Raw genomic sequence first — 21,625 nt, forward strand, 5'->3', positions numbered from 1 at the left:
AATATATTGCTCTCCTTCTGTGTCTTTTACATGGAAGTTTGAAATTGGTAGCTTTGGGAATTTTCTGGGATTAATTATTATTGAATTAGTATCTGGGGTTAACATCCGGACTAAATGACTTAAGCCCTGACTTTTCCTCTGTGCCTTAATTTGTAGAAAGCTGTCATAAAAATGTTACTGGTGTCAGTTATTATCAGGGTTCATACGGTCATTAAAAACCTGGAAAAGTCATGGAAATTCAAAATGCTAATTCCAAGCCCTGGAAAAGTTATGCAAAACAATATTTTTCCCAAAGTTTTGGAAAAGTCATGAAAATGTAACTAAAGTTGCATCAAATATAATTTATATTTTATCTAATCGCCGAAATAGTAATACTATAATAATAATAAATACTGTAAGTTATTTGTTTTACAACATGTTTAATATGCAGACCTTATTTTCCTGTTCCATGTTATAAAAAACCATTTTCAGTGGTACCGCTGAGAAAGAGTCATATTTTTTTGGTCATGGAAAAGTCATTGAAAATCATTGGTGAAAAAGTGTATGAACCCTGTATTATACATTTTGGGAAAAGTAAGAAACCCACTTCTCTAAGATGTGAAGCATGCTGGTGGCAGTTACAGATTGTGGCTGCTACACTTCCTTCTGGACAGTGAGTCAGCCCTAGTCATCTTTTTCTCTCTGCTGTTTGTTGAATGCATTCTGCGAGCCACAATCCCTCACACGGCACACTTTCTGTCAAATCGCAATGAGATTAAAGAGATTAAGCAGCGTCCTGTATGTCATTCTAAAAAAAAAAAAATGTCACAGTAAACAGCTCTGCTCAGAATCATCTGTCCCGGTACAATAATACTTTTTGGAAATAACACAAATGATTGAATAGAGAATGAGCTGTAGTTAAGGATGAAGAATAACAGGATTGTTCATCAGATTTTGGGCTGATGTGTATGTGGCTGAATGTAATTTAGGTCAGCAGTCCCAGAGCAGCTCATCGACGGGCGCTGGGGGCTCTCAGACCTCCTCCTCCTCCTCTTCATCATCCAGCAGTCTGCCTTCCAACCTCTCCTACACGTCCTACATCCTCAAACAGACCCCACAGGTGGGTGGAAACAAACCTTAGAGAGATGCTTACTCTGGCATAAACAACATCTATTTTGATGTCTTTTCTTTTGTTGTGGATTCTTAATAGTTTTTTTTTGTATTTATGTTCTGTGCATGTTTTGAGCAGAGTGTGAACTGCTTCATTAAAATCTGAAGGAAACTGAAGTTGATTTGCACATTCAGTATTCATCACCACAGATCTTATATTTGATGGCACGGCAGGACTTGCATGCACAGTCTGCAGAGAGCTTTCTTTCCCTCGGTGAATCCTGATTTTTGTATTCTAGTATGGAGGTTGAGCCTGATGTGTTCCTAATTAGAGACATTCATTATAGCAGCATTGATCCTGCAGTCAGCTTTAGAACACTGCTGGCTGTGCATTTAGCCAGCAGAATAAAATGAAGTTGCCAGCAAAGGTTTCCACTTACATTTAAAGTAACAAATCTGGACTGTGTTTCCTAATAATGATCAATCTTCAGGGTTAGGAGTGTTTTCTAGGTGTGATATCTACAAGTGTTCAGATACACACAAACACACACACACACACTCCAGTTGAGAGCTAAGAGGATAATGAATTGATTTTTAGGAAGGCTAATTTAATTTTCTGTAAGCTTTTAGGGTAGTTGATGTCATAGATGCATTTTAAATGCTAAGAATCGTCATACCCTGCACATTATGAAAATGTACCCTTTTTGACTGCACAGTATAAATGGGGTTACATGTTTATCTTAGCTTTAAGACTGGTTCATAAAAGGGACTAACTAAAAGTGTGTTAGTGCTGAGTGGGTCACATTAACACCATGACAATGCCTTGACTTTGAATACAAAGTGATATGATGTTGGATTTCTACCCATTCCCTAACTCTGCGTATCCACAGGGCACGTTTCTGGTGGGCCAGCCAGCACAGGGTTCAGGGAAGCAGGGGGGTTCCAGTTCAGCAGGCCATGCAGCATCATCTCCAGCAAATGTTACCCAGCAGGCCATCCGGGTGACAGCCGGACAGAAGGCTGCTATCCTGGCTCAGGTCAGTAAGGCTAACGAAACTGAGCGCAGCACTGATCCTCCACAATGTCTGATCCTAAGGGAAGCTGCTGTACTCACTACTTATTCACAATTCTTATAATAAGACTATTATAATTTGATTACATTTTAAAAAACATTTTATTCTGTATGATTTTGAGTTAATTTATTGCCTTTTTTATGAATTGTCTTAAACGTGCATTAACCCTATCACACACTGTAGGATATTAACATGCACATTTTATCTGACCCTTTTATGGATGACTTTACATTAAAAGCTTACTTTTTTGCCTTGTAAAAATATGCTACGGCTTGTTACAGAATTGGTATCTGAAGTAGCACTCCCACTGTGCTAATTCATCTTTTGCCACTTTACTTGCTTCCTCTCCATTTAATTATGTCCACTGTTGTGGATTGTAATTGAATGGCAGCTCCTGTTCAACATTGTGATTGTAATGATTGACAGGTGGTGGGCGGCTCCCAGGGTGCCCAGGTGAAGTTGTCCGACGGCTCTGTTAAGACGGTCACCGCGGCAGCAGCAGGCCACTTGTCCAAGCCCGGGACGACCACACTGAGGATGACAGGCGGAGTCATCACTGCCGCCTCCTCCACCCCCGGCCCCGTCAGCGCCGCAGCAGCCGGTCAACAACAGGCTAGTTCCCCAGTCGTCATATTCTTCCATTTTATTCTGTCTGACAGTTGTTTCTTTTTCAAAGTCATTGCAAACCAAAGGGCTGTTACCTTCAAAATGTTAGACGTTTTTTTTGTTTATGCTGGCAAACTGGTTGTTTATGTTTCCAATAACTTAGATATTGGTACATTTCCACCAAATCCAGTTTGATTTAAAAAAAATTATTTAATATTTCCCACAAAAATAATCGTTATGAATGTTTTTTTTCGGTGAACAGGGAATTTATTTCATTGTGATGAAGGATGCTATTGCAGATGACTAGTCCGAGTTCATACAATGTCGTTTTTATGCTTTTACACAAGTGAGAGATACATGTTCTAGTGGTTTTCCACTGCAGTTTAAATAGATGGATAACAGGAGTGACACATTGTGAGTGCAGTAGAAAGGTGAGTGTTGTGTATTTGTCAGTTAGTTGAGATGTGTGAAGAGCCCTGCACGGTACATCAGCATTGGTGTGTTTGGGTGATTATGACTTCAGAGTCTGTGGCCAGGCCTCATTAACTCGGGGAATGGAAAGACACAAAAATACTTCTTAGAGGCTCCAACAAGCAAAATAAAATATGTAACAGTATGATACAGAGAAAAACACTAAATGCCCAGAAGATGTTGACGCAAATACAAAAGAGGGATACATCACTGCTGTTCCTGTTTTGGAAAAACTGCCCTTTCAGGACTGTTAATTGAATCATGAGGATTCTTCGTCAGAGAAATTGACTCTTTTGTCTCTGCGAATACCATAAAACCAGTGACCTGATCGGCACATCTCACTCGGAGAGCTGCACTGTACCCAAAGTCCTGCCACAGTGAAATACGTTTCCCAGCACGTCTCATCTGCCCTTCTAAAAAAACAATGTGTATTTTTAAACTGTTCACACAATAACAACTACCATATCACATACACATTCTCTGTGATGTAACTGCAGAAGCGATAAGACGTGTCACCCCATAAAGTGTTTATTCAATGCCTAAAGCAAGTGATTTTAAATGAAATGTGTCTCCAAAATAACGTTTTTATTTTATTTTGTATAATAAATCATTTTAATTTACCTCTGTATCATTAAGTTAAAACTCCATGACTGTCTTTTCAAACGTAGCTTCCCTCAGGGTTAGCTTAACTCACACACACATCGATAAAGGTCAAAATGACAGAAAACAAGTGTTTGTGTTTACTTCCGGGCTGACAGCTGTGTTTCTGTGTGTGCAGGCTGCCGATGGCGGGAAACCTGCCTCTCAGCATCACTCGCTCCTGGTGGCAGCCAATCAAGCGGCAGTGATCAATGCAGCTAAGAGCGCCAGTGCTGCAGCAGCTGCGGCCGCTGGAGGCAGCCTATCCAAGGCGGCCGTGGCCTCGCTGGTCAAGGGAGCCGGAAACTCTGCCACCATGACGAAAAGTGCTGCAGGCTCAACTGGAGCTTTAGTTACTGTGGCCAAAGGCATTACCAACATGCCTGTGGTCAGCATGTCCAAGGGTGCAGGGGCGGGGACTGTGGGGGGTGTGCCCAAGAGCAGCGGCAAGTCATTGGTCAATGCCGCCTCGCTGGTCACCGGAATGGCAGCAGCAGGAGGAAAGACGGGTGCTACTCTCTCAGGTATGCATTTAGAGATGAACTTTCCAGTCTCTTTTAGGTCACAATCCGATTCTATACTTACATTTACTGAAACAGATATTTTATTTTTTTAATTAGTGTAGTTCAGCACAACTTTTATTAATTGGAATTTTGGCTGAACAGACGTTATAAGTTGCTGTCCTTTCTTTTGTTTTGGTTCTAAAAAAAAGTCTGTTTGAGTTAGCCAACTGTTACTAGCTCACTTAGTTGCAGAATATTGCATTTACAATTGATTTTAAAGTTTAAACCCCGCTTGTACATCTAACTCTGGGAGACAAAAAGATATGAGGCCTACATGATAGTTAGTAAAAACCACTTTATTACAAATTAATCAAAACATTTTGGCCATGGATGAATCTGGATTGGTACCTGGAATTCCAATATAGGATCAGATCTGTTCTAACTTTATATAAATACTGTTTTTCTCATCTGTTAAATTATTTAAACAAACATATTTTGGGTCCAGCCGCATTGCTCCTCCTGTTGAATGTACTGTGCTCTGTCCAGGCATGCTGAAGATCCACTCAGGAGGCTCCAGCTCTCAGCAGACAGTCTTGTCCATCCCTGCCAACCAGCTGAAGCAGCTGGGGGGGGGCGGCGGCTCTGGAGGGGTGCAGACCATACTCATGCCTGTTGGGAAAGGTACGCCTGACACAGCCGTTTAAAACATTTGTTTAGCAAGCACAACACAACAGTCTGCCTCATCACTACTGTAGCTTAGACCGACATTTTCTTATTACCAAAGATTGCATTGAAGGGTAGAACTCTGTTTACTCTGAATCTGTTCTTCAAGGGGATAAAAGGCAGTAGCGATGGCATTTGAATAAAACATGAAGCAGCATTGACATTGATTTCTTTGTTGTTGTGCCACTTATTTTATCACAAGTGTCTGAAAAGCAAATATTGAAATAAAGCAAAGGATTCTGAGAGTGTAAGTAGCCAGCAGAAGATTCATTCAGTTTCCATTCTATATGGTATACATCTATATTGTGTCATTCATCTTAGACAGAGGCTCAGACATCCACTGCAGATTCTCCTCTCTCTCTCTCTGCGGTAAACCATCTTCCTCTCCTCACATTTTTCATCCAACTCTTAAGCCCATTTACCTAATGGGCCATTGATCCATCCTGTGTGTGTGTGTGTGTGTGTGTGTGTTTCTTCTGTGTATAGTAATGTCTAAAGGCCCAGTCTCCACTACTCCCTCCTCCTCCTCCACCCCTGGAGCAGCTGGAGCCTCCCCAAGTCCTGGCAGACAGGCGTCCCCCTCCCTTGCCCTGCCTCTGGCACAAGGTGAGAGGGGTCCATCCCCACTCCCCTCCCTCACTCCTTTATTCCCACCTCCATTTTCTACCATTCTATCTAAAAACTGGAAAGAAAAGACAATACAGTACCGAGTTTTGGTACTAATAACACATTTATATAATATATGGAGATGATATTCAAACTGTGAACAGGAACTTACACATTGAACAATTTTAAGCTAGTGCCTCGTTTTTTTTTATCAATACATTGATAGAGGTCAAACATTGCTGTACTAACTCCCAGCAACTGTATTGATCCCACACCTAATCTCCCACACACCCTTTACGTCAGCTGCTATAAAACAAGTTCACTCACACACAAGTTCATCTACAAAACTACAATCTAAAGGAGCCCATTAGAAAACATCAACAGGCTTTCTACAAACAGGACTACCCAACTCACATAATAAAAGTTAAACAGTTACATTTAAGGAATGCTTATATTCTCTTAATGGCTTCATACATTTCTCAAATATAGTCTTTTAGTTGGTTCCAATGTTCAGGATTCAGGGAGATACCTTCCTCCCCCGGCTTCATCTCCCCACACGAGTTCATCCAGTACTCTCTACAACAACAACAACAACAACAAATCTTTAACCAAATATATGTCTCTCCTCAAATATACAAGTGTGCAATTGTTTAATTCAATCTCTGTCTCACACTTGCTTTTCCGCTGTGTCTCTCTTCCTCCACAGTGAAGACTGAGCCCGGCGCCGGCACAGCTGTCACAGCTGCTCCGTCTCCCCCGGCGACCGCTCCTGTCCCCACCTCTGCAGCTACGATAGTCAAACAGGAGCAAGGGGCGGATACCTCTGCTCACGAACTCATCAAGTGAGTGCACGAGGAGTCACGATGCAACTCTGACTTACAGCGCCTGAGCTGATTCTCAGAGGCGTTGATAATTTATGCTCTGTTAACAGGAAAGGTGCGAGTGAAGAAACACATTTATTTAAGCACCCAAACTCACACTGAGTCATCCGAGTGCAACTGTGCTCGTATATATAAATGTATTTCATCACTTAAAGCAACATCAACGTAAGATTCTGAATTTTTGCGACTTAGCGCTGATACAGATTCAGAGTGCAATTCACTTGCGCTGCTGTCGTAAATATGGACGGGTATAGCATTACACCTGCATTTGCTATCATTGAACTACTTACAAATACTAGTGAGTTGACAACTTTGAAAATAATGCAGAACATCAAGCAAGTGCAACAACATCAGATAAGCCAGTTAACTTTTCTCACAATTCCTTAGAGCAGGGATTTCCAAACGTTTTTCACTGAGGGCCACATACAGAAAAATATAGGAAAGGCTGGGCCACTCACTAGAGGTTTATTGGCTCATAAGGTAAGTTATAAGTCAGCAAAATCAATCAAATGTAGGTCAATTATGCTTGATACTTGAAAATGCTTTAAGAAACACAACAGCCTACATCACAGAGGGTTTACTTTATTGTGTTGACAGCTCATTCCTTAAAACTGAAGCCTCAGATTGCTTATGAAAAGAGGAAATATGAAGGGTAGATTTCAAGGTTGTCATGTAATCAAGTTATTGGGCTTTTTTTGTATCAACTAAGATTTGTTTGAAAATGTTTCCAACTTTAATTGACTGAATTTATTTGAAAAGTGGGCCTTTTAACACATGTGTTATATGTTTTTACATATATATTTAAGAAGTACAATATATGACAAGTTTCATTTTGTGGGCCATATTTCATTATGCTTTTGGAATTAGCTGAGGGCCGTTTAAAAATGGGCCTTAGTTTGGACACCCCTGAACCCCGCTCCAGTTTCCACTCACCTGATTCCTGTTCTGGCGAAATTGACACAATGTTGCTTTAAGTGTTTTTTTGTGTAACAATTTCTCCATTGCACTGAATACCTTCTGGTTGTATATCTGACTCTTGTGCTCTCTCTCTCAGCACTGAGCACATAGAGACCCTGATGCAGCTGCTGACAGCCGTGGTGAAGAAGTTCCCTCTTATAGTGCCCGATAAGAGTAAGTGAGCCTGCTTTCTGTTTGGTCTGCTTAAAAACCAGCTCCATATATTAAATCAGACTGAAAGCCTGTGGGTTTTTTCAAGCTTTGTAATGCTTTGTTTGTTTGTTTAGGCGAAGACTCCCATCCATTCTGTGCCTCCTCAACAGAACAGTATTATTCCTGGACTATTGGCAAGCGCAGAGCATCAGAGGTGACTTTCTCTTGTCGTTTTTGAATGATTGATGCTGTAGGTTTTCCGTGACTTTGAGTTAGAATAACGCCTCAGTGGAGTCAAACTGAAAAACCATGCAAACTACAGCTGCGATTATTAGTAAATAAAACATTTGTTGTCATGTTGGGGTTACCTTTTTCCCTTTCACTATTTTCTGGCATTTTATAGACTGTATTTCCTAGACTCATTAATATCTCAGAGCACCGACTTAATAGCAGTTGCTCTCCAGTTTCCATGGTGGGGGTGTCTATAATGTCAGGCTTAATTTGCATTATTTGCAAATTTGTTCTCTGTGTAATCTGTCTTGGTGCTGGGACCCTGACTCGGCAATCTTTGTGCTTACCTCATGGCTTCCTATCTACCCGGTCAGATGTGTATCTCTGCCTGTTGTGTCCCTTCATCTCTTTCTAATGGGTTCATCAATAGCTCATGCAGGCCAGTCCATGTGTTAGCTGTCTGTTCTCTTTCTCTACAACTATAAAAGGCTCAGACTGGATATTTATATCTACGGGGCGCTAATTTACTAAAGGGCCAGGGGACTTGAAGCAAATCATAAGACAAGGCCAGGGGAGGATCTGTCACAGAGAGTTAAATAATGTAAAACTGTGAATTGTGTCAGCTTTTTACCTTATGTACAGTATAGAGGCTAAGCCAACGCTTCAAGCCTCTGAGGATCCGCTAACTTGACGTTATTGACGCACACATAGCTTGCCAGGTGAACAAAAGTCCGATACAACGTTTTCAGTGAAATACAGTCCATGTATTTCCTTTTACTGGTGTCCATTTAACTTGCTTCATTTTTCCATTTACCATACACAATATTACGGTTCACACAATACCTTAGCAAATGTTTGTAATCCCGTGTTTGCGTGTGTGTGTTCTCCGTGTGTGGTCAAAAACTGTTTCCGGCGGAACCTGAATCCACAAACATTGGTTCCTACCTTTATACCCACAGTGTTAATTGGCTCCTACATACAGTTTTTCCTAATAGATATTGGTATGTGTGTGTGTGTGTGTGTGTGTGTGTAGCTTCAGCGGGCGGTGGCAGTAAAGCGGCTGGTCCAGGATGTGTTGGACCGCTCGCCCCGCCTGCAGGCCCTCACCCCCCCAAAGACCAGAGAGGTGGTGCAGTGGTGCCGGCAGAGGGGCTACACGCCGCCTGACCTCGAGCCCCAACGCAAGAACGACGACGAGTCCATCGAGGACATCCTCACGCAGATAGACAACGAGCCCGGTGAGTTTGTGTGTGTTTTTGGGGAATAGATTTCACGGTTTTCCATCAGCTCAAAGTGGATCAATATTCTCCCTTCAGTGTTGCATGTGTGGGCGTACTGCTCTATCTGCAGATACCACTTGGTCCAGTAATGTGTTGGCAGTCCAGTAGTGTGTGAGGGCGGGCGGTGTGCAGCCTCACTGTTTTTCAGGCCAGGTTTTTCAGGCCTGTTTTATTCAGAAAGAATTCTCATTAATTCTGTCTTTTGTCTGTAAAGGGTGAGAGACAAACTGCTTAGCTCAGTGAGTCACACCGCCTGAGCCAGACAATATGATCATCTGTGTTAGTGTTTTCCTCGTCCTCCTTCATGCACAAATATCTTGATTTTTAATTATTGCATTGTTTGACCGGTTCAACGAGCCAAAATTGCACAAAAGTTCTCTTAAAGGTCTCCTATCATGCAAAATGCACTTTTTGATGTCTTTTGTACATAAATATGTGTCCCTGGTGTGTCAGGAAACTCACAAAGTGTCTGAAAAATACAACCCTCTCTCTTTTCCTCCGTACCGAAATCTCTAAAAACGGGGGTACAACGGAGCCGATCCAGATTCGCTGCCAATATTACGTAATATCGGAAATGTGGACTGGCTTTACGCCCACGGCACTATCAGAAACGTTGATATCGGAAACAATGCGTGACGTGTTTTGGAAGTAATTTAGTCTTTGTTTACATTAGCAAGCATCGCTAACACTCAGAGCTAACGCTGTACTGGAGAGAGTATGTATAACAAAAGCAGGATATAAAAGGGACTCACCTTGTGGTAAACCCGTGAGAGAAAAAGCAGTTGAGCTTCATACTGTTTCAGAAATAATCCTTGATGTGGTTTGGAACATAATATGGCGTTTAATCGCAGCAACGTTTAGCTGAGCTCTCGTCTCGGCTCTCTCTTTCTCTTTTCTTTTTTTTCCTTTTTTTTTTTTAAAGCTACAAACCCAGAATAAGCACTTCTCTAGCGGGACTGAAATAGAGAGGTATGAGGCAATGACTAGAATGGGTGATCTGTTAGGTATTTTGAGCAAATCACTTCATAGACATGTTTTTTATATTTCTGAGACCTATAATATATGCCTGAAGATATTATAATAGGACACCTTTAATATGTATCTTTTAAACACACAGCAAGCCACTAAGTGAATCACCAATGCTGTTACCGTTTGTGAACTGGTGTGTTAAATGTAAATGTGAATGTGACTCGCTCCGCAGAGTGCCCGACGACCCTGAGCAGCTGTGAGGAGCTGGTGCTGCGGCTGGAGCAGATGCAGGCTCTGCTGAAGACTGAACCGGAGGAGGCAGACGACAGGATAGTGGACATCGTCACTGTGACCCCCCCATGCCAGAAACTAAAGGTCAAAGAAGAGGAGCAAGAGGCTGATGCTGAGCCCAAGTTCTTCCTGGGGCCATGCATGTCTGCTCAGTTTGTCAGTGACACAGCACAGCAGGTCAGGAAGCTCTCTTTGGAAAGGGAAAATGCTTTGATGGTTTAACCAATAACATCCTGTTGTTGTGTTGCTTCTATTCACTGATTTTACAGTTAGAAGAAGCTGCACAACTGTCTCCATTTGTATCTAATGTCTCCTCACTCTCTCTCTCTCTCAGATTGGGGTGAACTTCCAGCCAGTCGAGGTGGAGAAGAATGTGTATGCTCCAGTTGTTGAAGCCATGATTCTGAAGGTCAGTCACTATACAGGCCAGAACAGAGAAACAAAGTTGCCATTTCCAGCAGCATAACGTTACCTTCACATACCCTTGACTAGAAGAATGAATACTCTATATAGGAGATGTTCCCCTGCACATTATTGCTTGTTTGATCTTGTACTGTACGAGAGAGTGGGTCGCTTTGGGACTAATGGTATGTATGTGTGTGTGTTTGTGTGTGTGTGTGTGTGTGTCTCTGCAGGCTACTGAACAGTTTGCCAGTGACATCCTGAGAGAAGCTCTGGCTGGGGCGTACGCCAAATCCCCTCAGAACAGGTCAGCCGATTTCTTTTTTCTCTCGGTCTCTATAATGCAACCTGCCTAATGCTCCGTTTTTCACATTCATTCGTTTTATCCAGGGCTTGGCCAAGCAACCAGTTTGCTACTACTTATTCTAAACGTATCCATACCAGGAAATATCTATAAATAGTATTGCATGAATAGATATTTTATCATAACTGTTTAAAACAGAATATACAGAAACCTAAATTAAGTAATGTAAACTGAAGTAAAAAAGATTGAGTAGCTGTTTTTGCCTGAATGAGATCGCCTACTGAAGAGATCTGAAATTATATATTGACTATTCAGTTATGCTAGGGATATTCTAGGTACTAAAAGCAACAAACGGCTCAAGGTTAAATTAATTTCTGGCATTTTCCAAACAGCAGATTGTGTTTAATGCTCTGTAGTAAATCTGGAAACATCTGCCACTTTTATGACCAGCTCACCTACAGGAACCAGGGACATGTGCATGACGTCAGATAACAGGGCACTTTACTAATAAGAGACCTGAAAATGTATTGATTCATATCTTATTATATAACAGTCATAAACCAGTGATAAAACATGTCTCCTGTGTGTTGCGCCATGTTTAAATGAACTTGGTGTTTTGCAGGGCTCCGAGAGAGATCACAGCCATGAACATCCACCAGGCGGTCAGTAGCGTCCCCACCTGTGACTTCCTCACCAACACACACATGGGTTACCTGTCCAAGGACAATTGAGGCATAACAAGAAGACATTGACTGGTAACCGACCCCTACAGGGATGTGAGGACTGTTCGACCTCCTGCTTATGACAGAGAGACTCTTTGAAGTGCGAGAACATTCACATCTGGATGTAGTCCTGTTGCCTCAGGTTGCGCAGTAATAACTAATGTACTGTATTCATTAACTTAATTATAAAAGGGCTCAGCTTGCTCCTCACAGCAGCCGAATAACAATTTCTAACACTGGGTAAATTGTATCATTTTAGTCCTAATGTACCCAGAAGCAGCGTCGTGGGACCGGCGTCATTTGATTTTGAGAGGCTGTTGTGCGCTAGCTTACCTCATAACAAGATTATTTTAATGATGAAGGGTTTCCTACTAGACAGCCACCTAGTCAGCAGGGGAAATGAAGCCTGAGCGACTTACAAAAAAAACAAAACCTCAACAGACAGCTGTCCCGGCCCCCCCCCCCTCTTGATTCTTCACCCTGTTCACAGGTTCAGTTAACAGCGGAGGTGAAGCACAGATTCACAGCGGGTTGTAAACACTAATGAACATCTGGGTATTAGAGTTTCTATCAATCAAGTTGATAGTAATGTCTGGTGGGCTAAACAAGGATTTTATTCCAAAAGTGTCGTTGCTACAGCAACTGTCTGCGAACACCCTTTGTTGTATTTTCAGTGTCACCTGCCAGCTGAATTCTGGCTCTTACAATACCGCTGTTTTTAAGGGTCCACGAGAAGAGGTAACTGATTCATGTTTCTTATATTTAAGTTGCAGCGTATTATGAAGGGTTATAAAAAAAAAAACTTGTCTGACTCTTAACAAGACAAAGTCTAATGAACAAAACATGTCATACATATCTTAATATTTATCTACTCCCCCTTAGAAATAGGTTCAGTTGAAAGTGCTTTTAAGTGTTCTGGTTGGCAACCATAATCATGTGATGTACACAGTATATATGACCAATTTGAAATAGATGGTGTTTTCAAATCCTGTTTTATTTTTTTATCCAATAACAATAACTGCGAACAGTAATGCCCTAACAGTAGTGAGTGTGTGTATGAATATGTGCGTATAGTGGATGTAGTCATCACAAAAGTGAATGAATTTGATGGTGAGTGCTCTGTGTGTGTTTTGTGGGCTGATGTAGTGTTGGTAAATCTGTTTGATGTGGAGCTTTGCATTATGTTAATGTGAGGATGATTGGATGAGTGGAAGTGTTTGGCCTGAGTGGTTGTGATGCCTGTGCAACCAAATTAGTGTAGAAGGTTACCAAACGTTGTATTTTCATGTTTCAGTGCAAAACCAAAAATATAATCAATATTCTTGTAATAAAAAAGGAAAAACTCGACTCGTGTTGAACATTTTTGTTTGCTTTGGATCAGGATAGATTGCTTTTTCCTTAAACTTTACAGAACATTTCATTTTTTATTCAAGTATGACACACGAAAACCCTTTCACTCCCACATTACCTGACCTTTGGTATAACAGTGGTTAACTGCAATCAGAACTCTATTCATACTTTTCGTTTAATAAGGGGTCCATGATGTTTTTCAGGCCAAAGACCCCCTCACCTGAAAGAGAGACAGAGCAGAGACCCCTACTATTTATTTAAACTGGGCCTAAAAAAGAGCCGAGTGACATCTCATAGAAAGTGCTAATAACCTTATATTATTTTATTGTAATTTCACTTACATTTTTTTTTCTTTAACAATAGATTTACAAAATAATAGACTGAACAATACTTTCTCAAAATAGTAAACTAACTAGGGAAATAAATAACTTGTTTTCTAGCAGAACACCAAAAGGGCAAGAAAGTACTCGTAAGCATACACACTTAGTGACCTTAGTGATGTCATTCGTTACCGTAGCAGGCCCGACATTATGTACAACTAAAGGACAAATCAGCAGGTGCACACACACACACACACACACACAGAGCAGCCAGTTTCTTGTGCATCTATAACCGCAAAAAACGATTTCTAACATGCATATTCTTTTTCATAGCAACAGTAGGAGTGTAAAAGGGTCTGTCTGTCTCCACTCGGGTCGTGGCGCTGCAGCTCCACAGGATTCACAACATTATACATTCCCTTGCATAGATTCTTGTGTTGTGGAATGGACTCAAATCATTCCCCTTGATTTCTTAAAACGATCAAAGAGGACCGGTTGGAAATCGGAGCAGCTGTCAGATGTTGAAGACCCTCGGCCCGCTTTGAAAGAGAGCTGAAGAGTTTGGAGGGAACTTGGTCCTCACCAGATGATCCTGAGACATGGGCGAGAGAGAGAGAGAGAGAGAGAGAGAGATGCAGGTATTACAGCAGCTATTAAGGTTATCAGAGACATTAAAGCAGAGAGGGCAGCAGCTGTGGTGCCTTCACTGGACCCATGAAATTAGAGGAGACTGCTTTTGACTGTGCTGTCAAGATGAATCAGGTCTGCTGTCAGAGTGCTAGCAGTCCAGACTGTGTTGCTGTTTCCTGCTTAGTGCTGCTCAGTTCTGCTGATGGCAGCTCTTTTAAAACCCTAGCCCAAAAGTTGCCTTTAAATATGTTCTTTCTTTTTCTCTTCTTTTTTTTCGCGGAGAGATTGACGACTTGCTGTCCCGGCAGCACTTTGAATGTGACTACACAGCTCAGTGGGTGGCAGGAAAGGCAGCTCATGTTGTTCGGCAAGTCACTTTGGTGTGTGAGTGTATTCACCTCCTCCCCTCTCTCTCTCTCTCTCACACACACACACACACACACACACACACACACACACATACACACACACACACACTCCGGCTTTTCTGCTCTTTGTAGCCAGGTCTGCCTCTCTCCTAAATTAGATTTGTGCCTGCATCCCTGTGCAACATTGCACTTTAACAGATAATCCATCAAATTGTGCTCTCCAGCTACACCCCCCCCCCCCCCCCCCTCCCTTTCCCGTTCTCTCATCACCTATCTTTCACATGCTGCATATCGTTCTTCTGTCGTCATCCTTTTCCCCCATAGCTTTATCTCTTTTCCCTCAACCTTCTCTTGCCTTTCCTCAGCTCTTAACACAATTCTCTGCTCCCTGCCAGCTTGGAACAGACTCTCCCTCTGTAGTCCCAGGCAGCGTGGGAAAAGGGAAAATGTCCAAGTGAAAGACAAGGGGAGGGAAAACAGCGAAAAAGCCCGGATTGGGGGATAGCTCGAGATTTAAAGCTATTGTGAGCAGCCTTTCCATCTCATCTGTGCACTGTGTTACTGCCTCACCAAAACAAAACACAGCACTGCTATGCATTGTATTCAGAAGTTAAGCAGGGCAGCCAGTGAGCTTTAAGAGTACAAACTTACATCTAGGGGGGCTGCTGCCATAAGCTGACTATGCAACAACCAAGTATTTAATAACAAGAGTTTCTTCTCTGCATGCTAAATGTGTTCACCATTCAGCGGTTTTGTTTTGCTCATCCCTGACACACACACACACACACACACACACACACCGGATTAAAAAGCCCATCCTTGCAAATCTGTTTGCCTTGTATAGCAGATTCCGAAAACACACTTCTGTGCAGAGAGTTCAGGGCTGCACTCGTTTAAGCGTGACAAGTGGGACAGCCGAGATTCAGGTTTAACAGACGTTCCTTCTCTCATGTGAGTGATCGCAGCAACCTCTCACTGGGGGAGAGAGAACTCCCTAACCAAATTAGGTTTGGGAGTTCAATGAGTGCAAGAAAAGGTGTCTCCCTCATCATGAAAAGCATCAGCGTGTCCTAATCACTCATTTGTCTGCTGCGTGTCATGAAATTAGAGATGGCTCTTATCCGTGGAGATGGATTTGAATGTGTTTTAGGTCGGGGAGCAAACAATTTGACAGATTGATTTGAGCAATAATGATAATTTCATGGCTGCCCAACTCCTTTATCATTAAGAGCAGATTTATTCTGATTTCAGCAGCTTATTTGGTACTTAACCATTAAATCTTTTAATGAATAGATACATTCACGCTAATGTATCTATTCGTCTGCTCCACGCTAAATGGGGAAGCGTCGCCTGCTGGTGATAACACAGTTGGGTTTAGTCATGTATTTTACACAATGGCATCACAAAGGGAGAATGCCCTCAGAGACAAATACCAGCAGAGTGCCATGACCCAGCGTAATGCATACTGGAGTGGGATGTGTAATGCTTGGTCAGACACCTCTGCGGGGGGCTGCTGAGTCAATAATGAGTCGGCAGTGTGTGGGCCTGTGGTGACCGGGGTGGATTATCTAAGTTCAACTTGATTTGCTGCCAGGCTGGTGTACTGGCAGATTGTGGTACAGCTGATGAAACGGCACTGAAACTGCACATGTTTCAATGCCGTATCTGTATGTGTGTGCTTGGGGTTTAGTGTGTGTAATATTGACCGCAGTTTGCACAGCCGATCACACTGCCAGCAGCACATCCCTTCTTAATGTGCCATGAACTCTCTCTCCAACTGGGCCTGTGTTATTAATAGAGTCTGTGTCCTACAATTGACATCTCTCAGTTCGAACTCTTCACCATCACACAGCATAATGAGGGACAAAAACGCTCAGCAGTAGTCATTATTTCAAAAAGAAATATGCAAATAACCACTTAATTGTCTCTCTTCTGCATCATTATTGTCTAACCTCAGGAAGTTGCAGAAGTCCAATTCCCCCTTGATAAAACTCCAATGTGTAAAATTGTTATTTTAATTTCTTGTATTAATTTAAATTAAGTTATTCAGTTATATCATCAGTCAAATGAATGTCTCTGACCTAATAAAACGGTTTCCAAAATGTCAGTTGCGAAGAAAAACAGCCATGTTTAAAGCTTTGAAACAATGCATTTTTTTAAGATAATGCAATTGTTTTTTTATGTTTATGTAGCCTGTCTAGGAACACAAATTCTGAGATTGATTTATTTCACAGGCTTGTATTCTGCACATTGCTAAAATAAAAATGTGTTTGGGAGATAATCACATTTGTATTATTTCTTAGCTAAATGTTAATTGAGGCTTCAAAATGTTGGAACATGCCTTCAAAACATCCTCTAAAGTAGCCTGTAAACTTCCCCAGGTTCCTATAACTCCCAAATATCAAGGACATCATGACCTTAGTGTAGCTATGACCCGCCAAACATAGATTTTTCCCACAAACACATGTTCTAACCCTTCAGTGTGAGATGTATTGCTACACAGTGTGCAGCAGAGAGACCAGACAGACCTGACCCAGACCAGATCCCCACTGGCAGATGGCGCCGTGATGTGTGGGCGGGAAGAGGGATGGCACTAAACCTCTGGAGATTCCCAAAATCTGTCTCACTTACTGTCACGCAAAACAGCTGACCTGAGCAACATCACAGGGAGGGGACGGAGGAAAGGGGGCCGTGTCCCCTCAGACAGTTTATCCTACGATAATCTGAAACAACCTGACTGAACTGATGAATATTCAGCATCCTGAGCAAATCCTCTTGCCCTGTTGAGTTATGCTTCTGTCCGACATTTGCTTCTTTCTGTCCCAGACCTCCTGCCTTTTCTGAGAGCAAAAGAACTGGGGCAAAATGTGAAATCGTGTGAATATTTGGTCGATTCTTTAACCTTTGTCATTCTGCCCCTGGCCATATTAAGGACACTTTTTCAAAATAACTCAGTTACATTTCTTCAACATTATGTGTATTTTTACTATATTTTAGTATCGCTGCAGGTCCAAAAAAACATTGCCCGACTCCATTTAGACCAATGTCTTTACACTTGTCTACAGGTTTTCTTTGTAGTGTAACAAAATTAGAACTATTAGCCATTAACGTTTTGCTCTAATCAAGCCTTTTCTATTCAGGTCAAAGTAATGTGTGTAGCACCAGCAGTCTGTTACCTAACAGAGCACATGGCCTGTTTAAACTGCTGGGTCACTTTGAGCTGCTTTAGGACAGGATGCTGTATCACTTTTCTGAAGCGCCCCATCAGCAACAGGCCACCAGGGAGACGGGAGAAGCTGAATTTAGGGAGGAGCATGCTGCAATTCAAACCTGTAGCTCCTCCAATGGGCCCTTTGTACATTGCATGGCTCCTCCACGCAAGCTGGCGGCAGCTTTTGCTTTAATATATCGTGAAAACACACCATTTTACTAACATTTCTGTCTTTGCTTACCTCTGCCTCGCTCGGGTGGAGGCTGGAGGGGGCGGGTGAACCACCAGCTGGCAGGGCAGTGGGGATGTGCTGGGGGCCACCAGCAGGGTGCACGTTGGGGGCAGCAGATGTGATATTTTGCTCCTTATGATGCAGCCCTATAGACGGGACGTCCCCACTGTAGGCAGCCTGGTAGCTAGTCTCACGTGGGACGTTAGTGGCCTCTGTCCCCGGGCTGGAGTACTGAGTTGAAGGATTTTTCCTCGCACTTTTGGCTGGTCTCACCCCGGTCCACTGCCTGTACTCTTGCCTGGAGGAAGAGGCAAAAGTTTGTCTGAGAGTAACTTAAAGGGGGATCATACCAGCTTCATACCTAAAGATACGTTTATTTGTCATGGGGAGTGCATATCATGTGAAAAAAGTTGTCTTGTAAAGTCTCCTAAAGCTTGGTGCAAGAGCTTCCTAAAGTCTAGGTTTAAATTACATCAACCAGGCAGTGAGATCAATTTGCATTGTTTGAAGTGTAAGACTCAATGTATTTGATGCTTGAAAGCAGTGAAATACCACTGCTCCTACTACTTGGGTTAAATGCAGAGGTCAAATTTCACTGTGTGCGATGTGTGCATGTATAGTATGTGTGATAATTAAATGTGTTTCTATAACACATGGTCATATTGAAAATGTTGGTAGGCCTACTATGGGTTATTTATATAACTCTACCTAGGGGTCTGGACCAACCAAGGGATTGTACAAAAACTGAGTGATTGCAAGATGATCAACAATACAATAATCCAACATTTTCAAAAATATTTTTTTATTGTGAAGTATACTGCACAGTTGTACTTATTTTGTTATCTAAAAAGGCTAAAACCCTTAGTAAACATAAAGCTAACATTCTTTGATTGAACTAGTTGTAATTGATAGGAAAGGAGATGTCTACTATAACCTGAAATAAATTGCAACATCCAACCAAAGAGAATAATTGATGACCTCCACAGCTTGCTGGATCGACCATGGAAGTCAATGAATTTTAAAACACACAAATCTAATTAAGCACCAAAGCAAGCACCAGCATTCACACAGAGGACAGCGACAAGTGCTGAAACCAGAGGCGGACATGTCCTACCTGTAGGAGCTGGTTTTGCTCTCCTCCACCCCCTGGGGGTCTGCCCCCTTCTGCCCCCTGCCCCGCTCCTCGCCCTCCCCCGGGTGTGCCTGGCTGTGGTACCCGTTCTCCGGGCTGTCCGGAGCACTGTCTGCCCTGCTGCCCCCGTTACTAATCCAAGGGAAATTCTCCTTCCTGGGAATGGGCCAAGGTTTGAAATCCTGCTTGTACTGGGTCACACTGTTGAAAGGCACTCCGGGTGGGTGATACTCCTCCCGGGGCTTGTAACTTTGCTCCTTCCGTGCCGTGAAGGATCCTCGGGTCCCCGGGCCATCTCTGGGCGCATGAGGGGGGCCACGCGGGTCCGGGGTCGCGTACTTATTCCCGGGTGCGCGCTCCGAGGCGGAGACCTGTTTGGTGATGGAGCGCACCTCATGATCCGGGATGTCCGAGTAGTTCTGGATGGTGAGCGGGACGGAGAGGTCCGATTTGTCGAACTGGTTCCAGAAACGAGCCAGGCAGCACACTCTGCTGATGCACGGCCAAGCCATCCCCTCCCCTAACTGTGCGACTTGTAGAAGAAATCAAAGAAAAAGAACAGAAAAAGAAGAGGAAAAAACGACAAAGATTACATGCAGAAAGAGTATCGCCCTCCCTCCGCGTCCGTTAGTGGGGAGCTGAGAGAATACAGTGTCCAGCAGTCCATGTCAGCAGCAGAGGAGTGCCAGGAGATGAACCGGTCTGCCGGGGACCGTCATTGAATATTCCTCTCACGTGGTCTGTGATAGTGCCTCCACTATGCAGAGGAATTTGTGGCAAATGATTCCCTGTATCTCCAATCGGGTCCAGAGTGTAGCCCAAACATCGGATTGAAATTATTATTATTTTTGCTTTTTTCCCCCTCCAGGCTATTGTGCAATTAAAATGGTTCAGGGATATGTTTTATTGCTGCTCCACTTTTAATCACTGGTATTACTCTGACTGGTGCCAGCATGAAGGTTACATAATTATGATGCAGCGGCAAACCTACAGTTTACAGTATGGGTTGGTAGACTTCAATTCAAACACACTCAGCAAACCTGATGAACCCAGCAGGAGAGTGTGTGGAGAATATTTTTTGAAATGCTTCAAACATTTCTCAAGTCACTCTTTGCCATTTGTTGCATCAACCTGCTACAGTACACCTATGGAGGTCATTGGCTTCAGTCTGATGCTTCAAGTATTTAGAAGGTTTTTTTTTTTTTTTTTTTACAAAAATGTATGCAATTGCCTGCTTTAAGCTGTGAATCAGACTGCAGTGCACTATGTACACATGACAGCCTACTGCAATTTAGAACAGTAGATTATCTTGAAAAAGAACAACAATAGGCAAAGAGAAGACATTTTGAGAGATGTAATAATGAAATAAATGAAGGTTGAATTCCATAAACTACCTCAGTTTTATTTTTTCATTCAGTCTCACTGTCTCACTGTCATGGCTAACTGGATCACTTGGCTAGAACAGATACAGTACATTGTTAATCCAATCCAATCCATTTTATTTCTATAGCACATTTAAAAACAACAGAGTTGAACAAAGTGCTGTACATCAACAACTATGTATGTACATAATGTTGTTAATGTAGTTACACCCACAAAATGCTTGAATTGCCCATCATGACATTACCCAATAATCCATTGCAGGTTAGCTCATGTAGGGCTCAGAGCACTATTGCCTTTTGGACCCCCATGTAGGTTCCTGAGATTTACATTTTCTTTATGCCGTGACTACACATTTTTTCAAAAAAGTAGTGTAGTGTAGAGAGGACTGTAACTTTATTGCAACACCATTTCTTGTTAGAATAAATTATTTTTTCGCTTATTTGCCTGAAAGTAAATAATAATAATAATAATAATAATAATACATTAAATGTATATAGCGCTTATCCTGGTGCTCAAAGCGCTTTACAAGCAAGTAAAGAAGAACAAAAAAATAACAACAAAAGTGCTAGGTGGAATAAGGGCGAGGGGCACCGTTAGAGGATTAGGAGTTGAAGGCAAGAGTTAAGTTTTGAGGGATTGTTTGAATGATAGGAGATGTGATGAAATGAGATGTGAGAAATATAACCATAGCGGTGGCAGTTCAGTCGCTCGTGTGGATTGTTTTCGAAGGCATGGGGAATGACCTACAGTATTTTACTGTTTAGGTAAAAGCATTTTTAGAACATAACAAAGAAATGTGGACTCTAAAGCTTGACACTATTAGCATATTTAGTTTCATTGAGCCACCAAATTATCCTCAACATTATGCCTATTTTTTTTATAAACAAGTGTAGTCTGCCTTTCATATGGTATTAGAAAAGGATGAAGGAAATGTGAAGTGCTTTGATTCTACCGAGATAACTGACTCTCCTCCATAGTGGATTAGCAAAAAACGACTGCACACCGCTATATAAGTTTAGAGAATTACGGTTTATTACAGTTCAGTGAGGGTGAAATGGAGGGATATGCATAACGTTTTTCAGTTTGGCACACAGAATAA

The 21,625-nt window shown here is 42.2% G+C and overlaps 2 protein-coding genes across 4 annotated transcripts in view; one reads left to right on the forward strand and one right to left on the reverse strand.

Moving 5' to 3' along the window:
• yeats2 (YEATS domain containing 2) overlaps positions 1-13,247 on the forward strand; it is a 26,363-nt gene extending 13,116 nt beyond the window's left edge. The window contains exons 17-31 of one of the 3 annotated variants that reach the window (XM_034137920.1): positions 969-1,099; positions 1,980-2,126; positions 2,589-2,774; positions 4,018-4,402; positions 4,928-5,062; positions 5,426-5,473; positions 5,591-5,710; positions 6,417-6,552; positions 7,646-7,722; positions 7,836-7,915; positions 8,966-9,170; positions 10,414-10,649; positions 10,807-10,881; positions 11,108-11,181; positions 11,801-13,247. In XM_034137920.1, coding sequence (XP_033993811.1) covers positions 969-1,099; positions 1,980-2,126; positions 2,589-2,774; positions 4,018-4,402; positions 4,928-5,062; positions 5,426-5,473; positions 5,591-5,710; positions 6,417-6,552; positions 7,646-7,722; positions 7,836-7,915; positions 8,966-9,170; positions 10,414-10,649; positions 10,807-10,881; positions 11,108-11,181; positions 11,801-11,909 — 2,144 coding nt within the window. In that variant the 3' untranslated portion in view covers positions 11,910-13,247. The remainder of the gene's footprint in view (positions 1-968; positions 1,100-1,979; positions 2,127-2,588; positions 2,775-4,017; positions 4,403-4,927; positions 5,063-5,425; positions 5,474-5,590; positions 5,711-6,416; positions 6,553-7,645; positions 7,723-7,835; positions 7,916-8,965; positions 9,171-10,413; positions 10,650-10,806; positions 10,882-11,107; positions 11,182-11,800) is intronic. The other 2 variants (XM_034137921.1, XM_034137922.1) reach the window with 2 other exon arrangements.
• map6d1 (MAP6 domain containing 1) lies at positions 12,876-19,823 on the reverse strand. The gene is made up of 3 exons (XM_034137923.1): positions 19,126-19,823; positions 18,021-18,309; positions 12,876-14,162 (listed from the first exon to the last, which is right to left on the reverse strand). The coding sequence occupies exons 1-3, from the start codon at positions 19,653-19,655 to the stop codon at positions 14,085-14,087; spliced, it is 897 nt and encodes a 298-aa protein (XP_033993814.1). The 5' UTR covers positions 19,656-19,823; the 3' UTR covers positions 12,876-14,084.
• Positions 19,824-21,625: the final 1,802 nt, after the last annotated feature.

This window comes from Trematomus bernacchii, unplaced genomic scaffold (assembly GCF_902827165.1).
Source record: "Trematomus bernacchii unplaced genomic scaffold, fTreBer1.1, whole genome shotgun sequence".
Lineage (NCBI taxonomy): Eukaryota > Metazoa > Chordata > Actinopteri > Perciformes > Nototheniidae > Trematomus > Trematomus bernacchii.